Source organism: Falco cherrug, chromosome 2 (assembly GCF_023634085.1).
Source record: "Falco cherrug isolate bFalChe1 chromosome 2, bFalChe1.pri, whole genome shotgun sequence".
NCBI classification, from domain to species: Eukaryota; Metazoa; Chordata; class Aves; order Falconiformes; family Falconidae; genus Falco; species Falco cherrug.
In genome coordinates, this window is record NC_073698.1 from 59,582,522 (window position 1) to 59,607,875 (window position 25,354).

General features: G+C 43.1%; 2 protein-coding genes across 3 annotated transcripts; one reads left to right on the forward strand and one right to left on the reverse strand.

Moving 5' to 3' along the window:
• Nucleotides 1–2,138: 2,138 nt before the first annotated feature.
• Nucleotides 2,139–8,394, forward strand: TEX30 (testis expressed 30). Its single transcript, XM_055701147.1, has 5 exons — nt 2,139–2,226; nt 3,435–3,665; nt 5,135–5,186; nt 6,714–6,922; nt 8,080–8,394. The coding sequence occupies exons 1-5, from the start codon at nt 2,209–2,211 to the stop codon at nt 8,251–8,253; spliced, it is 684 nt and encodes a 227-aa protein (XP_055557122.1). The 5' UTR covers nt 2,139–2,208; the 3' UTR covers nt 8,254–8,394.
• Nucleotides 8,395–10,400: 2,006 nt separating this feature from the next.
• POGLUT2 (protein O-glucosyltransferase 2) lies at nt 10,401–25,259 on the reverse strand. Of its 2 annotated transcripts, none has more exons than XM_055701145.1 (10): nt 25,140–25,259; nt 19,404–19,609; nt 18,796–19,001; nt 17,938–18,015; nt 13,998–14,170; nt 12,862–13,099; nt 12,066–12,275; nt 11,614–11,703; nt 10,969–11,073; nt 10,401–10,663 (listed from the first exon to the last, which is right to left on the reverse strand). In XM_055701145.1, exons 2-10 carry the CDS (start codon nt 19,483–19,485, stop codon nt 10,646–10,648), a joined length of 1,200 nt encoding a protein of 399 aa, XP_055557120.1. In that variant the 5' UTR covers nt 19,486–19,609; nt 25,140–25,259; the 3' UTR covers nt 10,401–10,645. The 2 variants fall into 2 exon arrangements, with proteins under 2 accessions (XP_055557120.1, XP_055557119.1); XM_055701144.1 differs by lacking the exon at nt 25,140–25,259 and adding an exon at nt 21,734–22,055.
• Between the last annotated feature and the right edge of the window lie 95 nt (nt 25,260–25,354).

Sequence of the window (25,354 nt, forward strand, 5' to 3'; positions counted from 1 at the left end):
AGTTTTAAGTATTGAAAGGAGATTGGGGCTAAGAAAATGAACAGAGAAAATAGGAAGCAAACTGGTAGCAGTTTGCTATATGCAGAAAGCATAGGAAAATAGTTTTCCAGTGGGAAGGGGCTACACATGGATAGAATTAATGGGATCTATGTTCCTCAAGGACTGCTCTGAAAACAGGATGTGAATAAAGCAGAAATACAGCACGTGCACTGAGGAGGGAGGAAAAAATTAAAGAAAAAGAGAATGCAAAAATCAGACCAAGAAAGAAGCAAAACAACACCAAAAATATAAATTATACCAGAGCACATAAGCATCCATTAAGTATAGGAAAGAAAGGAATGAAGAAGAAAAAATTAGAAAATTAATATGAAGTTTTATGAACTCTCTTTCTTGCATTCCTGTGTTCTGAATTGAGGCTGCAGCTGAGGTGCAATTGCTTTGGGATAACAGATCTTCTCAGTCCCCTTTTGCCAAGTACCAAATTTGTAAAGGCTTAATTGGTGTTCAGTATTAATGGGAATAGTGCGATCTCCACTCAAAGTAAGTTAATTCGGCATTACTCTGAAGCATTGTCTTTCCCCTAGTCTGCTGGATGCCCTGAATGTGAGCTATGGCTCAAGGAACTGCTACCTCAAAATCACCTGCAGTTCAGCTGGCAATGAAAGGTGTACAACTTGTGCAGCCTGTGCTGGTGCCTCTCACTCAGCTTTATGCTTCCGCATCTCACTTTAGCCTGCCATTTTTTAGGCAAGGTAAAAATTTAGACAAATAAAGCTCCCTGTCTTTTCCAGCTAGGTTACAGCTGATGCTCCATTACTTGCCCTTAACACTTACATTTTATGATAATAACGGCTAGGACTGGAATTTATCTGTGAGGCTGGCAATCCTCTGATGGCAGGGTGGACACTGAGATAGTGGGTACGCCTGAGCTGCCCTGCCAGGTTTGCTTCTCAAGAGGGCTGCAATATTTGGATCCCAGCATTTGACAGTATCCTGCCAACAGAGTGACAGTGAGACACTCGGAGCACAAGCCACTAACTTATTTTGCAGCAGGTGAAAATGTGAAAAACGAAGTTCTACTTGGTGATAGCATCTTCAATCAGTTAAGTGATTCGGTATCCTAACTCATGAGTTTTATACACCGATAATGGAAGAAAACATGATCTCTGTCTAAATACCTTGCCACAGAGGATTTTAGAAACAAATCTTTGGGAAATACCCAATATCTAAATACCACCGGCACTGTTGTAGGATATTGGTGCTGTTTTCCATCAGTTTAAGGCTGTTTTGAACACACCAGGTTTTTTATTGTACAATAAAGCACAGCCCAGCAGATAGCTGTACATTGGCACCTAAAACCCTAGTCATGTAGTCTCCTGTTTGTGAATGTCACATAGGCCCAGTGTGTCAACAGCTGCCAGAAAAAATAGCTTGACATCACTCCCTAGACCAAACTCATAGTAAGGACCGTATCCGCACACCCTGAAGTCAGTAAAAGCCTGGCTTTCCAAGCAATTCCAACGTAACTAGCTTTATTTTTTCTAAGTTACCACCAGCAGTTCATGTTTTACATGTACAGATGAATAAAGACTATTTATAGGGAGTGTTGCGAACTCTCCAGTGTAACTCAGGCCTAATTAAATCAGCAACTAAAGAACCATTATTTTTAAAATTCTATTTACTGTGATTATTACATTTTGCTTCTCAATACGTCAACAGCTTTTAAAAATATACCGTTACTGGCGCCTGACGCCCACGCGATAGGCGTTTAACCACGTCAGAGGTCCCTCAGGCGCTGCCGATCCCCCCCTTACCAAGGCCTTGCCGGGCGCGCCCCCAGCGCCCCGCTTTCTCTCGAGGCCTAGTTGAGAGGCGCCGCCCGCGCCCACACGGCTCGGCTCAGCCGTCCCCGCTCAAAAGCCCCTCAGGCGCGGCTCCCGCCTGCGGCCGTGCTGCTGCCGGCACCGGTACCGCCCGCCCCCGGCCACCCCGGCTGCGACGCGGACGCCGCCCGCCTGCACCACCACGCCCCCAGCCCCCGTGCCCGCCCACTGCCTAGCTAGCCCGGCCCTTCGGGGCGGGGCCCCGGCATATGTGGGCCAATCAGACACGGCGACAGGCCGCGCCCGGCGGAGGCCCTCCCATGCGGCGGGGCGGCGATAGGGCAGCTGGCTGTCAATCGCGGGACGTCACGGCGCCGGGAGCGGCATGAGCGGGCAGGCAGAGGTACGGCCGCCGCTTTGTCCGCGCTGCCCCGGCGCGGGGCCCGCCCGGGGGGGGCTGGGGTCAGGTGTTCCTGCGCCGGGGCCGCCCGCGGGGGAGGCTGGCCGTGAAGGGCGGCTCTTCTCGGCCGCAGCCTGGCGAGGGGTTCGTGGGGCCCCGAGCCCGGGGGGAGTCCCGCGGCCTGGCGGGCCGAGGCACCCCGCGGGGCCACCGGCACTTGGGCGGCCCGGGCCGCGCTGGGGTGGCCGCAGTGCTCGGCCGGGCCCAGCAGCTTTGGCTGACCGCCTGCAGGGCCCGTGTGCCTCGTTTCCGTCTGGATCTGTAGGGTCCTGCGGCCTGTGGCGACTGCACTTCCCCTCTGGCAGCCACCAGGGCTGGGGAAGGGGGGGGGATGGGCGTGCTGCCTCCTGGGCCTTCCCGGGAGGGGTGTGAGCCTGGGTGTCGGCCAGCTGAGCCCGCCTGGCCTTTTGTCTTCGCTGAGCTACGGCCCGGTAGCCAGGAGGCAGCAGCTCTGGCCGTTGAGCCTTCTGCCGCCCATCTGTGTACACATGTCCCACTGCCGTCCTCCGTCTGGCATCCTCTGCCATCTCTGCTGGGCAGAGGCTGGAAGGGTAGCAGCTCCATGAGGCTGCTGACAACCTCCTCCTTCCCTGCACGGTGCCTCTGTAGGGCCACTGCCAAGGAGAGCCTTTGGGAAGCAGCACTGGCATGAAATAGTGCTTCACCCTGGCCCCAGAGTATTTTCCTTTTTGCTTTCAGAAGCTGCAGCATGTACTGGGGCACATGTACTGTCCAGTCCCCTTTCGTTCAGCAAGAACATCAGCTGGTCTTGTGGCTAGTTTAGCTCCTCCAGATATCTGTCACGACTGGAGGCTTTCCACCAGCCTGAAGGTGGCTTTGTCTGAACGTGGGCTGTCTGTCTCCTGTCCTTGGAGAAGGTTCAGCCTTTGGCTATTTGCAGGCTGCCACTTCACTGAGTGGTTACCACGGTGTAATTTTTGATTTTGCCCATTATTGCACAGCAAATCTTTGAGCCAGATGTAGAGTTACTCGTTTAGTACTCTTAAACAGAAAAAAAGTGGACTTGCAATTTTGGTTTCTGTCTTAATTGTCCAATTTTTCTTCATCATAATGTGTAGACGTCTTTTTTGTTGGTTTTTTTTTTTTTTTCCTCCCTTTTAGTTACCTTGTGTTTTTTGTTTCATTTCTAGGTTAAGGTGAAAATACCTTTTGGAAACAAATACCTTGATGCTATCTTTTCTGTCCCAGAGAACAAACCAACGTATGGAGTGATTCTTACCCATGGAGCTGGAGGAGATATGAATTTCCCTCACTTAGTGACTTTGGCAGCCTGTCTTGCATCCCATGGAGTTCTATGCCTGCGGTTCACTTGTAAAGGCCTTAATATTGCTTACAGGGCTAAGGCCTTCAAAACCGTTGTGGTAAGGAGTGACCAAATCCTGCCAAAGCTTCGATCCATGGGTCATCTTCTGCGTTTCTTAAATTATGACCAGAGATTAGTCAACCAACAGTGGGGAAAATTAGAAGTGATGGTTAGCTAAATGGAGCACTGCCTATGAGCAGAAAGAGCAGGAACAATTTTTAGATGGCCAGTATCTGGATCAGCTGCAGTAAGTATGTGGGTTTGAGTTCCGGGAGAGAAAGAAAAGCCTGAGAAAAGGATGTGCAGAAAGCAAGGGTGCTTTGTGGGAAAAATTATAGCTTGAAAAAATGGAAGTATTTAGGATGGAAACAAGAGGTAGGTAGGGGTTCTGGGAGGGCTTGGTGAGGAGAGGGGGACTAAGGGATACAGCTTTGGAAGGAAGGAAGCTGAGTTGGCAATTGAGCTGGGTCTCTGAGGTTTGTCAGCTGGGGGAATAAGACTTTGGGGAAAGAGCAGGGGACTGGGTCGCAGGAGGATTTGAAGCAAAAGAGATTGGGAGTAGCATATGAGAGCCCCAGAACCTAGTCTTTGATTTCAAAATCAGTTTAAACTATTATATGTGTTTGTGTATATCTCTTTCTACTGCTGCTTCATTATTTAAGATGTTCTTATGTACCTAGGTTTTGTTAAAATGAGCAACTTTTTGGTATAATAGTATCAGCTGAGAGTATCTTCCTGTTCTGGAGCATGTAGGAAGGAGGGGAAATTTTCTCCTGATTATCTAGCTACTAGGGCATGAGAAGGCAGCTTGAGCACTTTGCATTGAGCATCAGACATTTTTATCAGAGAACTAAGTCCAGTTTTTAAGGAATTAATTTGTATGTCATTGTGATTATATGTACATTGATTTTACTGTAGTTAGACTTTGCTAGCTTTAACTTTTACAAAGTTAGACTTTGCTAGCTTTAATGTGGACCTGTTCTCTGGTCTTTTTTGAAGAAGCATAATGTAGCTAGTGAGTTTATATGCTGCTGTGTAATTTAAAGGTCTCTGCTAAAATAGCATCTGAATAGTTACCTCCTAAAAACTGAAAAATCTGTTTCTGAATTTTATTTTTTCTGTTAACAAGATTGTGTCTTAAACTTTTCTTGGAAATACGGGACCTGAGTGAAGAGCTTTTTTCCTCACTCATTTTGGCTTTTGATGGCCTAAGTGTGTGCATGCAGTCTGTTACTACAACTATGTTGATACACAGTAATCATTTTTGTTTTGGTAACTTGATAGGGCATCTAATAATTTAGACTTGCTGGGAGCTACTTTGAAATTGCTTATGGCGATTATGTTGTTGCTGCAAAGTGTTATGATTTGTGTGAAAAAACAGGAGGGCAACTTCTATGTGTCTTTTTCATCTGCAGTGCTGAAAGAGCTTCCCATTTTGTGTTCAGTAGCTACAAACACAAAAATCCCCAGCCTCCCAGCTGTCTTAATTCTGCCTTGTAATGCTTCTCTTTTATCTTATTTCTTTAGGAATACTTGAAGCTTTATGATGATTATAAACTTTCGGGTATCTTCCTTGCAGGTATTGTTTTTATTATCTATAATTTTCTCTCTTATACTGCCTCTAAGGATAGCAATCTGTAATTACTCTGTTTTTGAAGTCTATGCCACTTTGGTAAGAAGCAAATGAACAGATGTGGGTGACAGGTTCCAGGCTGAGGTGGGCACCAAAAGCTTGCTGTCTTAACATGGGAACAAGCTGAATAAACTTAGTATTATAATAAAGTCAGTATTGCCTAGGGAGAGCAATTCAGCCATCTGCTGATAGTTGAATGCTCTGTCACCTTCATTAATTGATTAGCAGTCCGTTGACTGCCATGGGAACGTAGGCGACAAGCCCACTTACAGATCTGCATTTGGGTGTCTTAACCTGGAGCTGAATGCTACCACCTCTGTAGCTGGTGGCTGTGTGGGGTGGGTGTGCAGGTCGGCTGTCTCACAGCTGGCTTGAGCAGCACTGCTTCTCGGGTCACAAATGGGAGAATCCAGCCTGCCGCTTTCTTCGGATTCTTCTGGCAGCATGGCTGTCTAGACCTATTCATCCTCCTCATGATGCCACAGATCTCCCTCCAGAAGGAGGACAGAAAGAGCCATAGACCATGTTTTCCAGGTAATTTGGCAGAAAACTTGTCACTTGTAAAGGGCGTGAGTTTGCTGATAATCCATGTGTACTTTTTAACTGCAGGTCTTGAGGAATTCTGGTTATTGGTAAATGGAAAATCATTTTCCCCAAAACGGGTTTTGGTAGATAAAACCTAGTGGTGGATAAAATAATCAGTTATGTGAAAAGGGAAGTAGACGGATGTCATTAGGAATAACCTGATACAGGAAACTCTGAACGTTCTCTGACTAAGTGCAACCAAATCTGCACTGATGCAAGTTAATCCCACTGGAATCAGCCACTTCTAGCACTCAATTACAGAGCATTGTCAGCTCATATGACCCTTCTTTGAGGAGATATTTTGATAGCCTCTTGCTGTGACTGACCTCATGCTACAAGTTCACACCCCCCACCCCCACCCTGCCCTGCCTCTGCTTCTACTTTTACTTTTAGGCTGAAGCTTGCAGTGTGCATAAACACTTGCTGGATTTGTTTTAGGAGTAAGGCACATAGAACTTTATTTTTGATTTGAGCAGATTAAGGTTGCATGAAATAAATTATACAAGATAATAGCATTGCTATCTCAAATTTCAAGCGTCTGGAGCACAGGACCTGTCCCTCTATTCCCCTTGCACCCAGGATGTTCCTTCCAGTTCCTTCCAGTATTGCAAAGGATCCCTCTCCATTTATACTTTTTTTTTTTCCATCTTCTTTTTTAAATGTGGATGTGAAATCACAATATACCCAGACAAATATTTTAGCATAAAATGTAGAAATTAGGATTAGTATTTTTAATGAGGTAGATGAATAAAAGCATCTCTAGCATTTTGTACTACTGGTACGCTAAAATACTCTGTTGGATTGTTTTTAGGAGTTGTTTACTCTAACAGAATGTAGATGAGGTGACAACAGATACACTTTTTTTTCCTGTTTTAACATGGGTGAAAGGCCGTTCCATGGGCTCACGAGCTGCTGCCTCTGTGATACGTCAGCTTAGCCAGGATGATGATGATGATGACTTCATTCAAGGTCTAGTATGTTTATCTTACCCATTGCATCGACCAAAACTTCAGTCCAAGCTCCGGGATGAAGATTTATTATTTATCAGGTGTCCAGTGCTGTTTATCTCAGGATCAGCAGATGAGATGTGTGAAAAAGTGAGTATCCTTGTAAGTCCTGCTATGAAGGGACAGTATGGAGGAATAGGAATGAGACTTGAGTGACATCTGTGCTCGAGTACACAGCTGTGACTTCAACAGCCTTCTTTAAATATATATATATATCTTTTGAAGGAAGCCTTGGGGTAGGAAACTTCATTGAACATAAGGAAGCCTGGTAGTGCTTTCTTTTGCTGCTTCAAACTTCTGAATTATACTCGATCATCCACTTTAGCAAACTCATCTTTGGGCCACTAAAATACTGCTGATTCAAATGTTTTGTCTTTTTTTAATAGGATTGTACAAATTAAAAGCAGCCTGTGGAAGCAGCAAGTTATTTGCTATTCTGTTTTAACCATTTCAGGTTACAAAACATAAACACTCTGCTATGTTACCAATTTCACATTCATCACATTTTCATGACAAATTCTCCTAGCAAAGCAGTTCTACCCACAGACTATTGTCGTAGAAAGTGGTAGTTTACTGTAGAGATGAAGAACAGGTGCACAGCGATGACAATACAGTGGTTTTTGTCTTATTTTCTTGCAAATAGATACCTCTTGTTCTTGAACAGTTCAGCCCGACTTTGGGAGTGTGTGTAATTGGCATTTTCCATGCTTGGACAGCTTCTGAGGTGCTGTCACCAAAGTCAGGCTAGCAACCAGTAGATCCTTGGAGTGCCCTCTTAATGGGGAAAACTTTCAAGATTTTCTGAGCTGGTTCTTAGATGTGTTTGCTGAGAAAGTTGAGCAGAGTCAAAGGTAGTCTCTAGCCAATTATATTGCTACTCTGGCACTGTAGACAAATCTGACTCAAGAAGTTCTGTCATTTTATTGCTAGTAATACCCTCTGGCAGTAAAAGTGGATTCCTTCATCAGTGGGGGGGAAGGAGCCTGCACAGGGCTGTGACCTTTGCAGTCTTTGAAGTTCCAATTTTCTGTTATTCTGTGTTTGAATGAGGACAAACCTTTGAGCAAACTCCATTATTGAATAGTATCATGGCATCTTTTCTATCAAGGTGTTTTTAATGTGCATGCAGATCAGTTTTGTTTTTAAGAGCTGCCTATTAAGTGTTGCACAGGCAAAGTGAGACATCTAGGAGATGCACAGTTTGTAGCAGCTGATTCTCCTAACTTTCATTCTCATTTTCTCCATAGCAATTGCTAGAAGACGTGGCAAGCAAAATGAAAGCCCCTAAAAAAATCCATTGGGTTGATAAAGCAAACCATGGGATGGTAGTCAAAGGACGAACAACAGACGATGTCATGGAAGAAATAAATGCCCAAGTTTTTTCTTGGCTTAGAGATAATATCAAACTACAGCACAAGTAATTTGCAGGTTTAAGCTGCATCTAGCTTTTCCTAAACGTGGCAAATTAGTTTGTTATTTCTGAGAAGTCTGTTTATTAAAATGGGTATTTTCAGAGGTCTGAGTGTGTAAATGTAAATAAAACTTTTTTGTATGAATGAAAATATGATGCAAAATAAATAACTTTTTAAAGGAAGGACAGAAGATTTACAGAATAATTAATATCATGGCAGCATTGTTCCTTGTGTTTCTATGCAAGTAACTGTATATAACACTTAGTAATACAGAGCACTAAGTAAATGCTTTTCACTAGTAGTTGAAGTAACGTACTGGAAAAAATCTATGCTGACAGCAAATTTTTAGGAGCCTCTCATTTCTGAGTATATTACTAATGCTGTACTTGTTTGAAATTAAAAGCTACCAATTTGTAGAATTCTGCAAGCACATCCCCCAAGGCTGGTGAGTATGGGTTGTGCCCTATCCTTGCACTCCCATATGCTTCAAAACTAGTGATGCAGGGAGAGGAATATCTTGTCATTTACAGTGTCACTGCTCTAAGGAGCCAGATTCTTGGTCGCTGTGGGGAGAAGGCGGTGGTAATGCAGGCACAGTTGTGCATGAGGAGCAAAGAACATGAGTCACAGTTTTGAAGTGTCACTCTCCAGCAACATAAAGGACTGATCAGAGGCCCTGTGGGGAGATGGGCACAGAAGGCTGTTAAACAAAAACTGACAAAAGACCAGTTATGCTTATATACTGCTGGAGGAACTGCTGAAGGAGGCAGCAGTTCTGCCTCCAGTATGACAGGTTGCACATGGCTTCTGTCAGAAGGGCTTCAAAGAGGCAGGTGGGGATCTGGACTTTATTATCCATTAACAGGAAGAACTCTTCAACTGAGCTCTGATATTGCAGAGGATAAAACACTGCATGTGCTTGCAACTGCAGAGTTCCCCATTATGGGCTATGAGTAACCTGCTGGTATAACCAAAGGTTATAGCAATATGTTAATTGCTTTCAGCCAAGTCAGCAGCAAGCATCAGCTGAATGATGACCCCTGAGATGAAATGGCTGCTTGGTCCTGGGAAAAGCACCTTGGCATTGTCTCCTAAGATGGCAGACTCACCTCTACTGTCAAGAGGTCTCCAAAACCCACTCTGGACATTCTGCACCATTCTGGAGTTTGCTCTTGGGAGCAACTGTCGTATGTGACAGTGCAGAGTGACTTAAATGTACACTAAGTCAGCCCTGGTGAACTGAGAGGATTTCTGTGACATTTTGGTCAGGTGCTTAGATCAGATCACTTTTTTTAGTGCTGTACTGTATAAAAAAAAAAATCTATTCAAGATTGTAGGTTAGTATAATTAAATTAGAACTTATATTGTTTACCATGCAATCAAGAAAACTATTCCTTAGGCTTGCTTTTACTGTAGTAAAAATAACAGGCAGGTGAAAGTAAAAAAAATGTTAACCAGATACAATATTCTTTCATTGTTTTCACAAGATGCCTCAAGAATGCCAGTCTCCCAGCAGTAATGTTATTTAATAAGCACAGCACACATCTAAATGTTTACAAAGAAAATAGCTATATGGATTTTAAAATTGACTGGCCGTGTTACAGAGAAAATAAACCCTCACTTTGGACTGGAAACATAAGCGTTAACTTCAGAATTTGATGAATGTAGACTTGACTTTAAAGCCACCTTTTTCAGATGATGTTGTCAATATGCTCAAATTCAACAGTTTAATTACTTAGTATGAGTGGAAAGCAGGTATTTTAAAAATGGACTACACTGTCAAGACAACCCCTGGTTTAGTTTCAGTAGTCAATGCTTAGCGCTACTTAATTCTTTTCATATTGCGAAAGAGACCAAGTTTCACAGACAAAGCAACTACGAAAAATTGTACGGAATTTAAAACTTTTATCTAATATTCCTAAAGTGTCCAAAAGATATATTATATACTCTTATCACTGTCTTTGAGAATACTGATTCTCTCAGAAGAAACAGTTATGGTCTGAAAAAGATTACTTTGGATAGATACATAGGGGGGTAGATTTGCAATTCTTAATCTGCTGCTTTTTGCAGCACACACTTGTGAATAGACTCAGTATAACAAGCATGAGTAAAAAGCATCTGCATTTCCAAGGTATCTCAGGACAGTAACACACAACTGATACAAAGATGGATTTTATTTAAAAAAAATTTATAAAAATGTTTTTGAACAAGGCTCTGCAACCACTGCATGATGAAAAGAAAATAGGGGTTGCTTGGTTTTCTTGTATATGTAGATCACGATACAGTAAACTTCATAATATCCACTTACATTCTCCACTGGCATTTTAATCCAAATTTTTCTTCTTTGACGTAAGAAGACAGTCTGAATGTAGGTAAATATTCAAAAAATTATTTCCTGCTGTCAGAGTTCATCTTTGGCCTGCAGCCAAGAAAGAAGAAACATTTTTCAGTTAATTTGAAACCCAATTGTTAACTGTCTGGTCCTACAAATACATTAAGAAATGGTTCTAAGTTCGATAGGCATTAATGGTCTGGTCTGGTAACTGATACCATGGGGTACTGAGCAATGCCTGTTGCAATTTGGTTGAGTAAGAACTGGAGACATCCAGCTCTTAACATTTAACCATGTTATGAACTGTACCTTTCCTCTGTGGCAAGTACATTTGGTTGAGTAAGAACTGGAGACATCCAGCTCTTAACATTTAACGATGTTATGTACTGTACCTTTCCTCTGTGGCAAGTACATGGAAAAAGGTCATCATCAGGCTGCTGCACTTTCTCCATCCCATCTCTGATTTTTGGCTCACTCGCTTGCAAGCTGGCATATTCCTAGTTTTAAAAAAGGAAGATTTCGTTAATTCATAAACTTCTTAGATTGTACATTTGGTTGTAAATACTGCATCAACTCAACTGAGTAATTCTCTAAAAACTCTGGGGCTACACAATCTGTTACTCCATGCTGTGTCACAGACAGGGTAAGCAGATACTCCACTGCAGTCAGGAGCCCCTTCGGGTGCCTCACTGGAGTTTCAGTATCTTGGTGCTAATGCACAAATATTTTCAGCTGTGGTTCACAGGGGGTGCGTCTGATGTGGAATTCTTTGATCATTGTGGTCAACATATTCATGCAGGTTAGATCAAGAATTATGGGATCCGATTGCTTCTCTCAAAGCACCAGCGTAGGCTTAAGGGGTTTCATAAGAAATAACTGCATACAGTATTTGCAAACCAAATGAAGTTTTTAATTACTACTGCTTGCCTTGTGGCTTTAAATATACTGGACTGGCCAACTTCCAGCAGCCCCATTGCTCTGAATTCTTTCTGTAGAATTTCTCTTTTTGTGGCAGAAGCCATTAAAACTATACTAACCTGGAAAAGTTTGAAATAGTAACAAAAAATGTGGTCTCCCATGAGATTGTTTCTTGCAAATTCTTGTCCGGATTTTGCAATATTTTTTGCCTGTCAAAGAAAACAAAAAGTTTTTTTTAATTTTCAAAAAATAGTAATTATTTCAGGATGCCGGTATTGATTCCGGAATTAAGTGCTGACAGTTTACAATAACTTATTTTTATTTAAGCATTTATTTAGTTTAAAAAGTAAAGCATTCTTATGAAAATACTCTAAATTTTTCCAAAGTTCAAATTAATTTCAAATTGAGGGCAGTATTATGTATTTTTTAAAAAGTGTTTTTTCTTATTTGTAGAGCTGATGACAATAATTTTTAAGTCCTTTAATACATTTTCTAGTTTTAAAGAAACGCACTTTTTGCTCTCTCCATTTTGTCTAGAAACATTGCTGAGTACTTCTAAATATGTGTTTACCTCTTCATCATGCTCTTTTGCCCACTGTAGTTTTTCTAGTAGATCACTCAGGTCACTTTTAAATGGAATATAATGTTTCCACGGCTGCAGCTCATTATAAAAATGCTCATAGTAGATGGAGTCTTGCTTTAGCACCACACTGTTTCCTGCTAGTAGATAAGGCAATCTGTATGCTGCCACTGTGCCATCAATATTAATTTGATATTTATACTGGAAAGAAAATGACCATAAGTTATTAACAAACAGAAGATCCAAGTAGCTTGGTTAGGTTATATTGTTCTGAGGGCACTGGTATTACTGACTTGCCGATATTGAGAAATGTAGGATTGGCTAGGCAAGCATCAATGTTTAAGTAGCTTTTATTATTTAGTTTGGAATTCATCACAGTGCAGGGTACACAGAGATGCCCTCTTCCTCAATTAAGTTCTCCGGAAATTCTTAGATGCGTATCCTCGGGTGTGAGGGTAGACGTGCCACTTCATCCACTGATTTTTCCCACTATGTTAGTTATGTTAGTAGTCCTGATCGCTGAATCAGGAAAAAGAAATAAAAAGGAATTTGGAGTTACATAGATTACACAAGGTTCCACAGAACCTTCAGATGTAAATCAAACATTATGATCCTCAGTGTAAGAGCTACACAGCAGGTAAGCCCTCTGGAGGAATGCCTATTCATGCTTGTTACTGGTGGTGTGCTGAAAAACTAAAAATCATTTCACTACCAATAATATACACAAAGTTATTTGAAAACAGGAAACACTGAGGACCTAGTTTATGAAAAATGGTTAGTGGCTTACCTTAAAAAAATCAAAAAATGAAATGTGCTTAACAATGGGGCCATAGATGCTTTCGTCATGTTTAAAAAAAAAAAAGTTTGTGAAAGCAGCATCTATGATCTCTGGATATTTTCTGCTGAGTTTTACAAGTTCAAGCCTTTCTTTGCGACTGTCACGTCCTCTCCAGAATGCTGTGGTATTCTTCTCTTCCCATGATGGGCCAGTATTTGCTTGAACTGACATCATATCTAGACTGACTCTGGAGGAGGAAGAAGTTATTTAATAGCCTACTGGAAACTTTTTAAAGTGCAATTACTTAAAAGCAGTTTACAGTACCAATAGGCAAATACCAAGGATGAAGGTAAGCCGTGAGCTCACCCATATATGTATTGTATCTGTATTTTTGCAGCAATATTAAAGTAGATAAGGAACGTCAAGTTCACCGGCCTGTAGCAAGACAGCATCAGTTCCACGACAATGTGGCATGTGCAAAGAGTACCTGTCAGTTGCCATGGAAAAAAAGTAGCTAAAAGTGGATATGGTTGCCAGACAGATGAAGGACAATGTAAATAGCTTAATACAACATACTTCACTTCCCTAAAAACTTTGCTAAATTAAAGCACAAACTGGGGGGGAGCAGATTTAGGAAAAGTCTTGATAATAAAGACAAGGAACCTGAACTAAATGCAATGAAATTATCAGGTTCAAAATGAATTACAAAGAACTCTTAGAAGCTGGCTTTTTAGTGTTTCAAGACAGGTTTGTAGTGTTACAAGCCCTACGTTGGGCTTCAAAAGGTACAGAAAAAGATTTGAGGAAAATCAGGGGAAAAAAAAAGACCTGGCCAGCTGTCAACACGTTCATGGCAAGGAAACAAAGCAAACAAACAATGCCTGCCCTCAAAACATCCCCTCTAAGTGCTGTTTTCAGTGACTTGACCATGTTTAATTTTGATTTTTTAAATAAAACAGTGAAGTATTTTAATATACGTCATAACTTGGTTAATTTTAAGATACTGATTACACAGTTATTGCCTACCTACAGGGTGCCAATGTCTTAATGAATAAATAAAAACAGTTAATATATATTGGTAATACAAGTATATTTTTGAAGATCATTCACTGTGAATTTGGTGGAAATTTTAAGCAATTTCTTACCGTCCCATAGTCTCCAAAACTGAGTCTGTTAAGTCATATGTTGGCATGACAATGTCTTTAGACTCACTGGACCCACACCATGAGAAAATGGGGTGCAGGTTCTGCAGGGATTTCTTTTTCTCCAGAGGCCAGTCTCCCAAATTAACAAAAAATTCTACATCGGGCATTTTCACCTAAACAGAAGCAAAGTAGACACAAATGCATTTTAATACAAAGCAATAGTCTTTCAGTGGCATCTTGCATTTTGAAAACAATAAGAGAAAAAATAGCCAGGTCTCTAATGTACTTAACGTATCTGTAATAAATTGTTAAAGTCATATATAAGAAACATGTTAGAAGTACTGAGATCACAGAGTAAAGCCTACAAGAAGATATTTTTTTTAAAGATTTGCACAAAGTCACATAAATGTTTTTTTTTTTTTTTTAAGGGATTGGAGCACACCAATTTAGAGCATGGTTTCTTGTTATGCTTTATATGATTAGCCCCACTGCCTTTGTACCAGGCTAGCACTGAGATCTAGTAGTTCCAAGGTAAGTTGAAGCATCTGGTTGTACGGAAAATTGCTGTTGGGTGGTAAGTTAGTTTTCTGTCACATCAGTGAACTGATTTGCCCTGTGTCTGCGTGACAACCAAATCTAGCAGAAGAGAAGTAACAGAAATGAACAGTCATGATGGGAAGACCACATTTAGTCGGTGCTGGGGTTAATTATTATGTATAACATCCTCACTTATTTTAAATAGTTGGTACTACAGAACCATATCTGAAATCACTGTTGCAGCCAAAAAGGAAGCAAAATACTGTTGATGGCCAGGAAATGTGGTAACAACAGGACAGAGGGCATAGTTTTGCTGCTCTGTGAAAGTCTGATGCACTCCCATCTTAAGCACTGTACACGGTCCTACAAACAAAGTAAGAGAAGGTACAAAGAAAAGCAGCAGCTATAGTAGGGTGGAATAGGACAGAACCCTATAAGCATCTATAATGTCAGTGCAGAACTGATGTTAACCCTTTTCATGACATTAATTTTTTAAAAATATAAATCTCTACCACATCCCCCTCAGTTGCCTCTTACAAAGCAAAAGAATCCTAGGCAGTTTAGCTTGCCTTTGCATGCCCCAACAGCCTTCCTGCTCTGTAATTCTTTTTGAGAAAGTGAAATGAGAATTGCACTGTTTTCACAAGATAGGCATGTCACATATTTTTTACTGTGACATAATCTTCTTTTGTTTTTGCCTCCCTCCTTAATAAGCCTTAATTGGGTATTTGACTACTATGAACATCTGATTATTATACTGGCATTTTCAGAAAACTGTTGGAATAACTCTAAGATCTCTATCCTGACTATTAAGAGATAACAGAGATCATGATTGTGTGAACAAAACCAAGATGTTTTGTTCAAGTGTCATCATCAACTACATTAATATCTATATGAGACAATATCTTCTCTGAAGAAAGAACAATTATGAGTGTTAATACTTCCCAAATTAAAATATATACACACACATAAAAATGGACAGTTTAAACATAATGCTGACTACTCATGGTATGTATGCATCAAAACATTTCTCCTCTCAAACCCCTATATTCTTCAGATCAGAATGGCTGGTCACAGGCTAACATTTCAGGATTCTTCTGTGGCCCAAATAGGTTTCATTAAGTTTTTTAATTACTTTATCTTTATGGAAAGAGATAGAAATAAATGCTTTGCCAAATATCAAACACCCTTCTAAATGGTTGAAGATAATTCTTCTCTAACTTGACAATACAGGAAAACCTTTGGCAGAGGCGTCCAGAAAATCTAGAGACAGACACCCAAAGCAATACTTTATGTCTTCAGTATACAGACTGACAAAAAAGGTTTTATTGTGTACCTTCATTTCAGAGGGGGTTTGGCTACACATGCTGATCTTCAGCACTAAACTTTATTATTTATTAGTACAGTGCCATCTAATGGTTATAATGGACATAGACAAGCTAAAATTATGTTTTATCTACATCCTCAATGGCAGAATCATTCAACAGGTTAAATCTCCTTCTCCAATTCAATAATCTACTGTCTTTCAGTGACACTGTCTTAATTGAAAATCCTGAAGTATTTAGTGTGGATGAGACAAATTGTATTTTCTAGATCTGCAGGCAGTTTCTGTCTTCGGAGTTAGCAAATCTTTTCCAACATTTAGCCTAAATATCTTTGATGCAATTTAATTCCATTATTTCTTGTCCAACACAACTGAAACCAGGAACAGCTTGCTTCCATCTGTCACAGAGCAACCTTTTACATAATTAAAGGCTACACTCACGTCTCCCCTTAAGACACTGTTAGACGAAACAATCTCTACTTAAAGGACTCTTCATCTGTATGTCTAGTAATTCTTATTTCCCGTGCAACATCAGTAATTGAACCATCTTTCTTGAAGCATGACACCCAAAGGCAGACACAGTAGCATAACTGATTTCTAATCCCGAGTACTGTGGAAAGGTTACTTTACATTTCTTTAACGTATTTGTTCTGTTAATGTGTATGTTTAGCTTTTTGCAACAGCATGCCACCGTTGTCTCATGTTAAATTTGCGATAGTTACCTTCACACTTTCCTGCAGAAAATAACCACTCACTCCCTATTTTAAACAGGTGTCATATCTATATGACTTATCTAGTCTTTGTGTAGTATCCTGCCCTTGTCATTTTATTTTATCTGTTTTTCCATACAATTTATCTTGCTTGTTACAAAAATTTTTAATTATGATGCTGTACCAAGAAGTGCTTGCAGGTTCTTTCATTTTTGTTACCTGGAAATTCAGTGAGCATATTCTCTAGTCCATCATTCAGTCAAAATATAACCAAGTTATTAAATGGGCACAGAACCTAGGACAAATCTCTGAAGAAAACATTGTGACACCTTTTGCCTCTCTGGAAACACTGGCAACTATTATTTAAGTAAGGCTTTCCAAGCACATTACAGTAGTTTCTTCTAGGCAAAGTTTTCCTGTCTTGTCTATGAGAAACTTGTGGGACAGACTCAAAAGCCCAACTAAAATTATGATACCTGACATCCATACAGAAAACCTATTATCTTGTTATAGAAAGAAATTACATTGTTATGTCTTATTTTTTATGACAAATCTATGTTGTTTCATACCAATTACCTTATCTTTCAGTTATTTATAATGTGTTTATTTTTTATGAGATTTTTAAGGAACTTTTTTAATGTTAAAAACTCCATACTTTAGTAGCTCCTCTCTCTTCTTTCTCTCCTTTTTAAAAGAAAAAAATCTTTGTCTTTTTTACAGTCAGAAACAGATCCTAACTCAGGTATCTTCATATTTCTCTCACTACTCTCTTTATGTAATAATCACATATTTCTGTGTGCTGAAACTTCAGCCCTGCTACATTCTGTCACTATGTACATAACATCAGGTTTTTCCCAAAGTTTCCCTAGGAAAGAGTCTCTGGTGCTTTTTGCTTGTACATCAAGGAAGTTTCCCCACATGCTACTTGTCGGGCTTTTGCTAGTCTTTCTCAGCCCCTCCTCTCCTGTTTTCAACATATGGAATTTAATGGAGAACGATATACATTACAGATTTTTTTTTTTCAGTCATCCTGTAAAATATACTAGTAGAGACAGAATTTTATATTAGATGCTACAGGAAGATTTATTTAGTCTATAGCAAAAAAACCCACAACTCACACTCTGTTCAAATCTATCAAACTCTCCTATAAAAGCCTACTATTCAATTAACAGATGTGATACTCTAATCAGATAGCATTCTAGAACATGCCAACTTCAAACAAGGAAAATCCATCTGACCTTTCCATTATTAACCAAAGAACAAGAGCATTTTAACATAAATAGCAATGAATATGCTGAAGTGTATTTGTTAAGCCCAGGCTTCTATTAATCAGGACATACAGAATAAATGACTGTACAGATGTACTCACTTTTCTTGTCAAAGAAAGCAGTATGGCATCCATGAAAATTCTGAAGCCAACATGTTCCCCATATGTCTTTATATAAACCTGAAAATAAACAAAGGTTTTGCTGGTCTGGTGTTTTTGTTTCAGAGAACGGCTGGCACAATTTAGAGCTCTTTTAATCACTTAGTAACTATTCAGACAGATTGTACGGCTGTATAGATTTATGAATCAGCTGGGAAGCTTTAGAAATCTCCACTCTCTAAATCATCACAGACACATGGGGGGGGGGGGGGGGGGGAAAGAAGAAAAAAGGACAAGCTTTGCTTGCTTTTGCAGTCATTTTAGGTTTGTCTTGTGGAAGCAGAAACAACTGGTTGCCTGTTTCTGTTGTGTTCCGTTGTCCCATTTCCATATGAAACTACTGAAGCCAGTACAGTTTTTTTTAAAACGAATTGTAGCTGATCCTCAGTTGAGCTAAAAGTGGATTTCTTTACCTCGGAATTATGCACAACATAATTTATGGATGCACATCAAATTAGATGATCCTGACACTCCCACACTTAGAGAACAGGAAACTGAATTAGCATTTAGGAGACTTGGATCAGTGCCCAGTACTCATACTGATTGCGTGGAAAGTAATTTGCCTTCATTGTGCTTAGGTTGCTTCAGTTGCAACGTGGACAACAAGAGCTTTACAAAGTAGGGCAGATATTGCTGACCTCACGTACAAACTGTAAAATATTCAAAGACAGAGACACAAGCAAAGGAAGTTTCTTAAAGAATAGGCTACAAGAAGCTTTTCAACTGGGAACAGCCAAATAGCCTAGTTGTATGACTTGCCACCAAATCCCCACATGGACTTCAAATGGACCCATTCGGTACCTTGTTATCTTTGATGGTGTAATGGCACAAACTCTGTCTTTGTCCGAACCTCTGTGGAATTTCTTTTGCAATCTTATCTGGATCAACAATGGGAAAATTTGCTAGGTCTCTTTGAATCTGTGGAATGCTTTGAGGGCAGTTCATCTCTTCCAGCCATGCACTGCTCTCCTCCTGAGGGCAGTCACAGTTTTCATGGTAAACAGGTCCTATCAGGAACACAATTATTATTTTATTTTTAGTAAGTCACACTATTGAGCTGTTGAGATCACAAAAGAGGGTCAGGTGCTGAGGGCCAAACATTCAGCAACTCTAAATGGACATGTTTGAATGTTTTTTGACTCCAATGGAGTCATACTAAACTATATGAGCGTCTGTGTGAGCCCTCCACATGTACTTGCTAGACAACAGTTTCACAGCATTTGTTTCTTTTTATTATTTTGAATAGTACATGCAGGACACTTATGAATCCATAATTTCAATGGGATTTGATAGTCCAGAGAAGTACTGAGGTCCCACAGAATCCTGTGCTAATCCTAGAAGCCATTCTGGGATATAGTTTGTTAGAAAAAAAACACAACAGGAAAGCTGTGTGTAGTGCTGCTTCTTACCTTTTAAAATATATGGAGACTTTGCGACGTGTTTATCTCCAGCTTTGACTTCTATCTTCAGGTTTTTGTAGCTTGCATACATTCTGTACCTCACAAGGAAGGAACCATCTTTCCTGTCTAATACTTGCACACCAACCCGAGTGAACTGTTCATCAGGAGCAGTGATCTTCACCTGGAATGCATTTTCACCTGGCGATGAAATGAACCTATCCAGAGAGTAAGTGGGAGCTTAATAAAAAAGGAAACACACAACAGCTTTCTTAGTCCGACACATTCCTTTTTCAAGTTGACAGATTTCCAGTGACTTCACTGAGCCACACTAAGTCTTTACGAGCCCATCCTGATGTTCACAAGCAAGGCATGATTTTTCCTAAGAGAATTTTGTTAGGCTACCTAAAACATTTCATGTTGTTAGAAGCACTAAGTATCAACAAGGTTCCACTCAGATACTCATGAATGCACCTCCAAAATCACTTGGTGCCCTACATATTGAACAGTGTTGGAACGTGGTCTTTGATTACATGGGAACAGAGCACTTCAACAAATCCAGCACAGCTCTCAATTAGCCACAACTCAACTGTAAAATGATGGGAAGGTAGAGAGCATGCATGGGTGTCTTGTCCCGTAAGGATAGGACACAGGGCAACACTTTTAAACTAAAAGAGGGTAGATTTAGGTTGGATGTAAGGAAGGAATTCTTTACTGTGAGGGTGGTGAGGCACTGGCACAGGTTGCCCAGAGAAGCTGTGGATGCCCCATCCCTGGCAGTGTTCAAGGCCAGGTTGGATGGGGCTTTGAGCACCCTGGTCTGGTGGAAGGTGTCCCTGCCCATGGCAGGGGGGTTGGAACTAGATGATCTTTAAGGTCCCTTTCAACACAAACCATTCTATGATTCTCTAAAAAGATAATAATAAAAAATACTAGAACAAGCTCCACATTGGCAACTTAATAACTCTTGTTATTTTACATACAGAAACAAAATGTTTCCAGATTACTTTATCTTCCAGGTATTATTTGAGGAAGTAAAGAACAAAACCCCCTTCTTAAGCATTATGGTAGCTTATACAGGGGCGGGGGGAAAATGGCTATTACAAATGCCTTGGTAGGAAAAAAAATACTACAGTGTGATCATGTAATTCAGTGTGTACTTACAACATTTTGGTAAAATTCATCATACACCAATCATAGAGAAATCTCCATAAAACCAAATATAATAATTTGAAAAATCATTAAGTTACACATATCGTTGAGATATTAACAAAGTTGGCACGGTCAAATTGCTGCACCTGCCAACTTTCTTCCACCTCCTTCAAACATGGTCCCAAATACATAGGGAGAGCTTAGGATAAACAGAGAGGTGGTGGGAGTGACTGGACTAATGGATTACAGCCCTGCAGCCTGGTCACCTGCCTTGAAACTTGTCCAGATACATGGGAGAGCTGCCAGTTCGACTAAATTCAGGAAATATTTACTCTCCGAGATAAGCCGATTTGGCAGCTTCCAGACCTGCATGTGCCACGGTGTATCTAATCTGGACAACCTGGATGGAGCACTCTGAGCTCCTGTCTAGCTTGTACAGTCAGTGTTTTTCTCCTGTAGAAATAGAAAGCCACAAGTGTCCTCTGAAAACTAAGTTTACGTATTCCATTCCTATGAAGTTTAGCTAATGGCCTACAGACCAATTCCTAAATGACTCTACCGACCTTGTGCCTACGTTTAGGAGAGACACCAATGTTCCTAACTGTGGAAACAAGCAGGACACCTGAGCAGGTATATCATAAATTAAATGTATTAGTTATTGTTAAGGTTTTGCCAAACCAGACTCAATCATGAATTGCCAGCTGGACTAATGCGTGTATGTTGCTGTTGAACACTTTCATCCTCTTGCCTCATTCACTTGTGCAGTTATTCGGTGAAGATTAATTAGCTTTTCCTAAGGGATATGCAGAAAGAGGCAGGTAAGAAGCCTTCAGCTTTCCCTTTCTGCAAGAAACTCCCTAGCGAATTTTGCCGAAAAGGTAAAAGCGGCTCCGGTGGGAGGCGGGCAGGTGAGGTTGCCTCGCCGGGGCACCGCTGCCATTTGGGGGTGGGGCGCCAGGACGCCTCGCTCCCTCACAGGAGACCCCGCCACTCTCGCGGCCCCGGCCCGCCAGCACCTCACCTCAGCGGGGGGTGCCGGTGCCCGCGGAAGGGCGCGCAGGGAGCCAGCCCGCCTCACCCTCCGGCCCGAGAGGCACTCGGCGGGCGGAGAAGGTGTGTTTTCAATCGACCTCTCGGATGTTTTCCTGCCCGCAACCTCCGTGAGAAGCAGCCGCCGCCGTCGCGCTTACCTCTGCCCGTTGGTGTCCACGGCCTGCACGTAAAAATAGCGGGCGGGGAGGGCTGCCTCGGCCCGTAGCCCGGGCCCCCATACCGCGCTGCGCTCGGGGCTCAGCCGGCCGCCCCCGCCCGCGGCGGCGCCCGCCGCAACGGCTCCCAGGGCCACGCAGAGCGGCCAAAGGCCCCGCATTTACAGCGCTTCCCTGACAGAGAAATACCGCCGAGGCGTGGGACAGAGCGCAGCCGAGACCTTCCTCCTTCCCTCACCACGGCACCGACATGGAGCGTCGGCGGAACGATCGCGGGGCTGCCGCCCTCGTCCCCGCACCCAGCCGCCGGTCCGGCTCCTCAGGGACCCATCCCCGCGGCCTGAGGGAGCGGGGCGCGGCCACCGCCCGCCACTCCCACCTGCTTCCGCGGGGGCGGGCGGCGCCGCACTTCCCGCGGTGCTGCCGGGGGACGTGGTCTGGGGCGGGGGGCGGCGGCTTCGCGGAGACACGCCTCAGAGGAAGGGGACTGAGGACAGCCGGCTCTGCCCCTGCCTGACGCATTCGGATCTCTCCGTGTCCCTGTCTTCTCCGTGTCCGTCCCCCCCGTTCAATCCATTTCCGTGACATTAGGGTGAGAAGCCAGAGTTTACGATCGGGAAAATGAGTTTTCAAACTCCGCCGCAGAGCCGGGTGCGTGACACCGGGTAGCCCAGCTCTGCGCCCCGGGCAGGGGTGCAGGGACACCCCACCAGCCCCCTACCAGGGGGCACTGGCCCAGCTCGTGCCCCGAGGGACCCAGCCGCCCGTTGTCGGTCAGATGATCCACCCGCAGGCTGCAGAAAGGTACTGTGAAACACTGACACTGTCCTTAACTACACGTAGAATCACAGAGTCGTGTAGGTTGGAAAAGACCTTTAAGGCCATCGCATCCAACCATTAACCCTGCACTGCCAAGCTCACCACTAAACCGTGTCCCTAAGTGCCACATCTTCATGTCTTTTAAACACCTCCAGGGATGGTGACTCCACCACCTCCCTGGGCAGCCTGTCCCAATGCTCCACAACCCTTTCGGTGAAGACGCTTTTCCTGACAACCAATCTAAACCTCCCACTGGTGCAACTTGAGGCTATTTTCTCTGGTACTATCCCTTGCTACTTGGGAGAAGAGACCGACACCCACCTTGCTACAGCCTACTTTCAGGTAGGTTGTACACACACGCCCAAATGCTTTTGTCATTTAGCTGCAGAAATTCCCCCAAATTAAGGCTTCTTCACTGGAGAACTTAAATCCCAAAAGATACTTTATTTTGCTCTTTATTGCTTTTCTCTTGTTAAAGCAAACAATACAGAAAATTTAACTTCATCATCAAGGAGTCATGAATTTCAAAGAGATTTTGCATTTTGCAAGTATGTCTACAGAAAACCACACAAAAAAATCACTTGCTTTGAGAAAACTGTAAGCTGGGAAAGTCCCACTTGTGTCAACAAACATTGTCTTTTCCAATCAGCCACCTCACTGCCAAAAAAATTATCAAGCTCCAACTTTTAAAGACATACTTTTTGCTCCCTGTGGTTCCTATTGATGTGCTTTTTTCAGGAAATTCAGCAGTCAGACAACTCGCAATTTCCAGTCTAAAAATTTGTGCAGGCCCTGTTTTATAACCATGATGCTTTAGCTCCTCTCCCTTTACCATCTTTACTCTCTTGATGTATTTTACAAGCTGAAATCACACTCCTTCCCAGCTTACGCTTTGCTGCACGAGACAAGCTAGTCTCCTTTAGTGAAGAGAGCTTTAAACATGTTTTTATTTAAAAAGAAATTTCATAGCTATAGAATTCACAGAACATCCTTCCACCTCCTAGCAGGGTGGCATTGGCACATTAAAAAAAGCACAGCAGTAATGAAGTAAAGGTGACACGCTTCTGCCATTCTCTCCTCCAGCTTTTCTCCCCCACGTAAGTACAGCTCGGGGAATCCATGTAGAGATCTGGCACTATTTGTCAGCATCCAAACAAGTTGTAAAATAAAACATGCAACCTAATTTTAGTCCTGGCTGGCAAAGCCGATGTTGCTGCTATCCTAATGCCTATGATTTGGCTCAGAGAAAAATGCTTTGGCGGCAGAATTGTTTAATTACTTCAAAGGCTGTTGGCCGACTAAGGCTCAACAGGCTTCCAGCTGGCAAAGGCATAAGGGATGCACTCCATTACGAGAGGCAGGTTGCTTCAGAATGAAGCCACATTGGATTCTAAATCTGATCTAGATCTTGGTCTTACTAGTGTCCAGGTGATGGCAAACCTGGCTGTGCCTACAATCACTAGAGGGCTTTCGCAACTTTCCTCTGCCTAACCACTGAAAACTATCAAGTGACCAACATTTGAGGAGAGGTTTTATTCTGCTTTCCATTATCTGCAGCACCCCTCACAGGAACTACTGCTGGGAGCAAGGGCTCCATAGGCTAAGGGCACCACAGCACCAAAATCACTAGCATTGAATCCTCTGGCAGCAAGATACCATATAACTGTTTGAAATTTCTCTGCTATTTTTTGATATGTTTGGTAACTACTGTAATAAAAGTAATTATTTAATATTACAAACCTGAGTTTCATTTAAAAATAAATAAATTCTAAATAATTGTGGCAGTACCAGAAGCGCTCCGCTCATTCTTCAGCGTCACTGTGTTTCTTCATGTTGAAAATACACTGAATGCAGCGAACATGAGACAGGAAATACCATCAGCAGTTCCAGACACTGTTACCTGAATCTTTCCTTCCCGTACACAGTTTTCCAGAAACATTTTTGTTACATGTATTTTTACTATGATCAGGGGAAACAAGAAAAACCTGGTGCAAATACCTTCCCCACCTTGAACAGAAAGCTGCTGCCGTGTTCAGAAGCGCGACAGGGCAGTCGAGCCAAGACTTGCCCTGAGCCGAGCCGAGCCTACTATGACCTCATGGGGCTGGGGGCCGCAGGGCCAGGCGCCAGGGCACCCTGCCGCCCTCGGAGCACCGGGCAGCCCGAGGGCAGGAGGCGGCGGGCCGGGCCGGTGCGGTGCGGTGGGGCCGGCGGGACCGCCCGCGTTCGAGGGGGCGCGGAGAGGGCGCGGGATGACCTCGAGCCTGCCGCGATGGGAGCAACGGTCGGGGCTGTCCCGCAGCCGGGCAGCTTCACTCAGCACCTGCAGGGCTGCTGGCGACGGCCGGCGACAGGTAATTTCTGTCAGGGCTGCCGGCAGCCCGGCGCCCATTAGCCAACGCGGCTCCGCTTTCCCGGGCGCGCCGGGCGCTTCCCGCCGCGGGCGGCCCCGCAGGTGAGCCCACGCCTGCGCCCCACCGTTGCCCTCCCGCCGCGCACCTCCCCCTCGCTCCCCCGCTGGTGTCTGTCTCGCCCCTCCCGAAGCCCTGGCCAACACCCGCAGCCTCACCTCGGCGAGCAGGTGAGAGCCCTTCCCGGCCTCGCTCAGGCCGCGGAGCGGCGCAACCGCCGGCCGGGGGCGCACGGCGGAGGGGACCGCCCCCCCGCGTCGCTGTCCCTGAGCTGCTCCTCTCCTCCCCCGCCCGCCCGCGGGGCAGCGGCGGACGAGACCATGAGGGCGCGTGCGGGGGGGACGCGGCTAAAGAGGTGCCTCTCCGAGGCGCC

What these genes read in the sequence shown, in the direction of transcription:
- POGLUT2 (XM_055701144.1), bottom strand. Translation starts at nt 21,912, where the DNA reads ATGCGGGGCCTTTGGCCGCTCTGCGTGGCCCTGGGAGCCGTTGCGGCG. An exon ending in ACACCATCAAAGATAACAAG is followed by an intron (nt 18,016 to 18,795) that starts GTACCGAATGGG and finishes GTTTATTTTCAG; the next exon opens with GTTTATATAAAGACATATGG. An exon ending in ACTATTTCAAACTTTTCCAG is followed by an intron (nt 11,074 to 11,613) that starts GTTAGTATAGTT and finishes TTTTAAAACTAG; the next exon opens with GAATATGCCAGCTTGCAAGC.
- TEX30 (XM_055701147.1), top strand. An exon ending in AGGCCTTCAAAACCGTTGTG is followed by an intron (nt 3,666 to 5,134) that starts GTAAGGAGTGAC and finishes TTATTTCTTTAG; the next exon opens with GAATACTTGAAGCTTTATGA. An exon ending in TTCGGGTATCTTCCTTGCAG is followed by an intron (nt 5,187 to 6,713) that starts GTATTGTTTTTA and finishes CATGGGTGAAAG; the next exon opens with GCCGTTCCATGGGCTCACGA.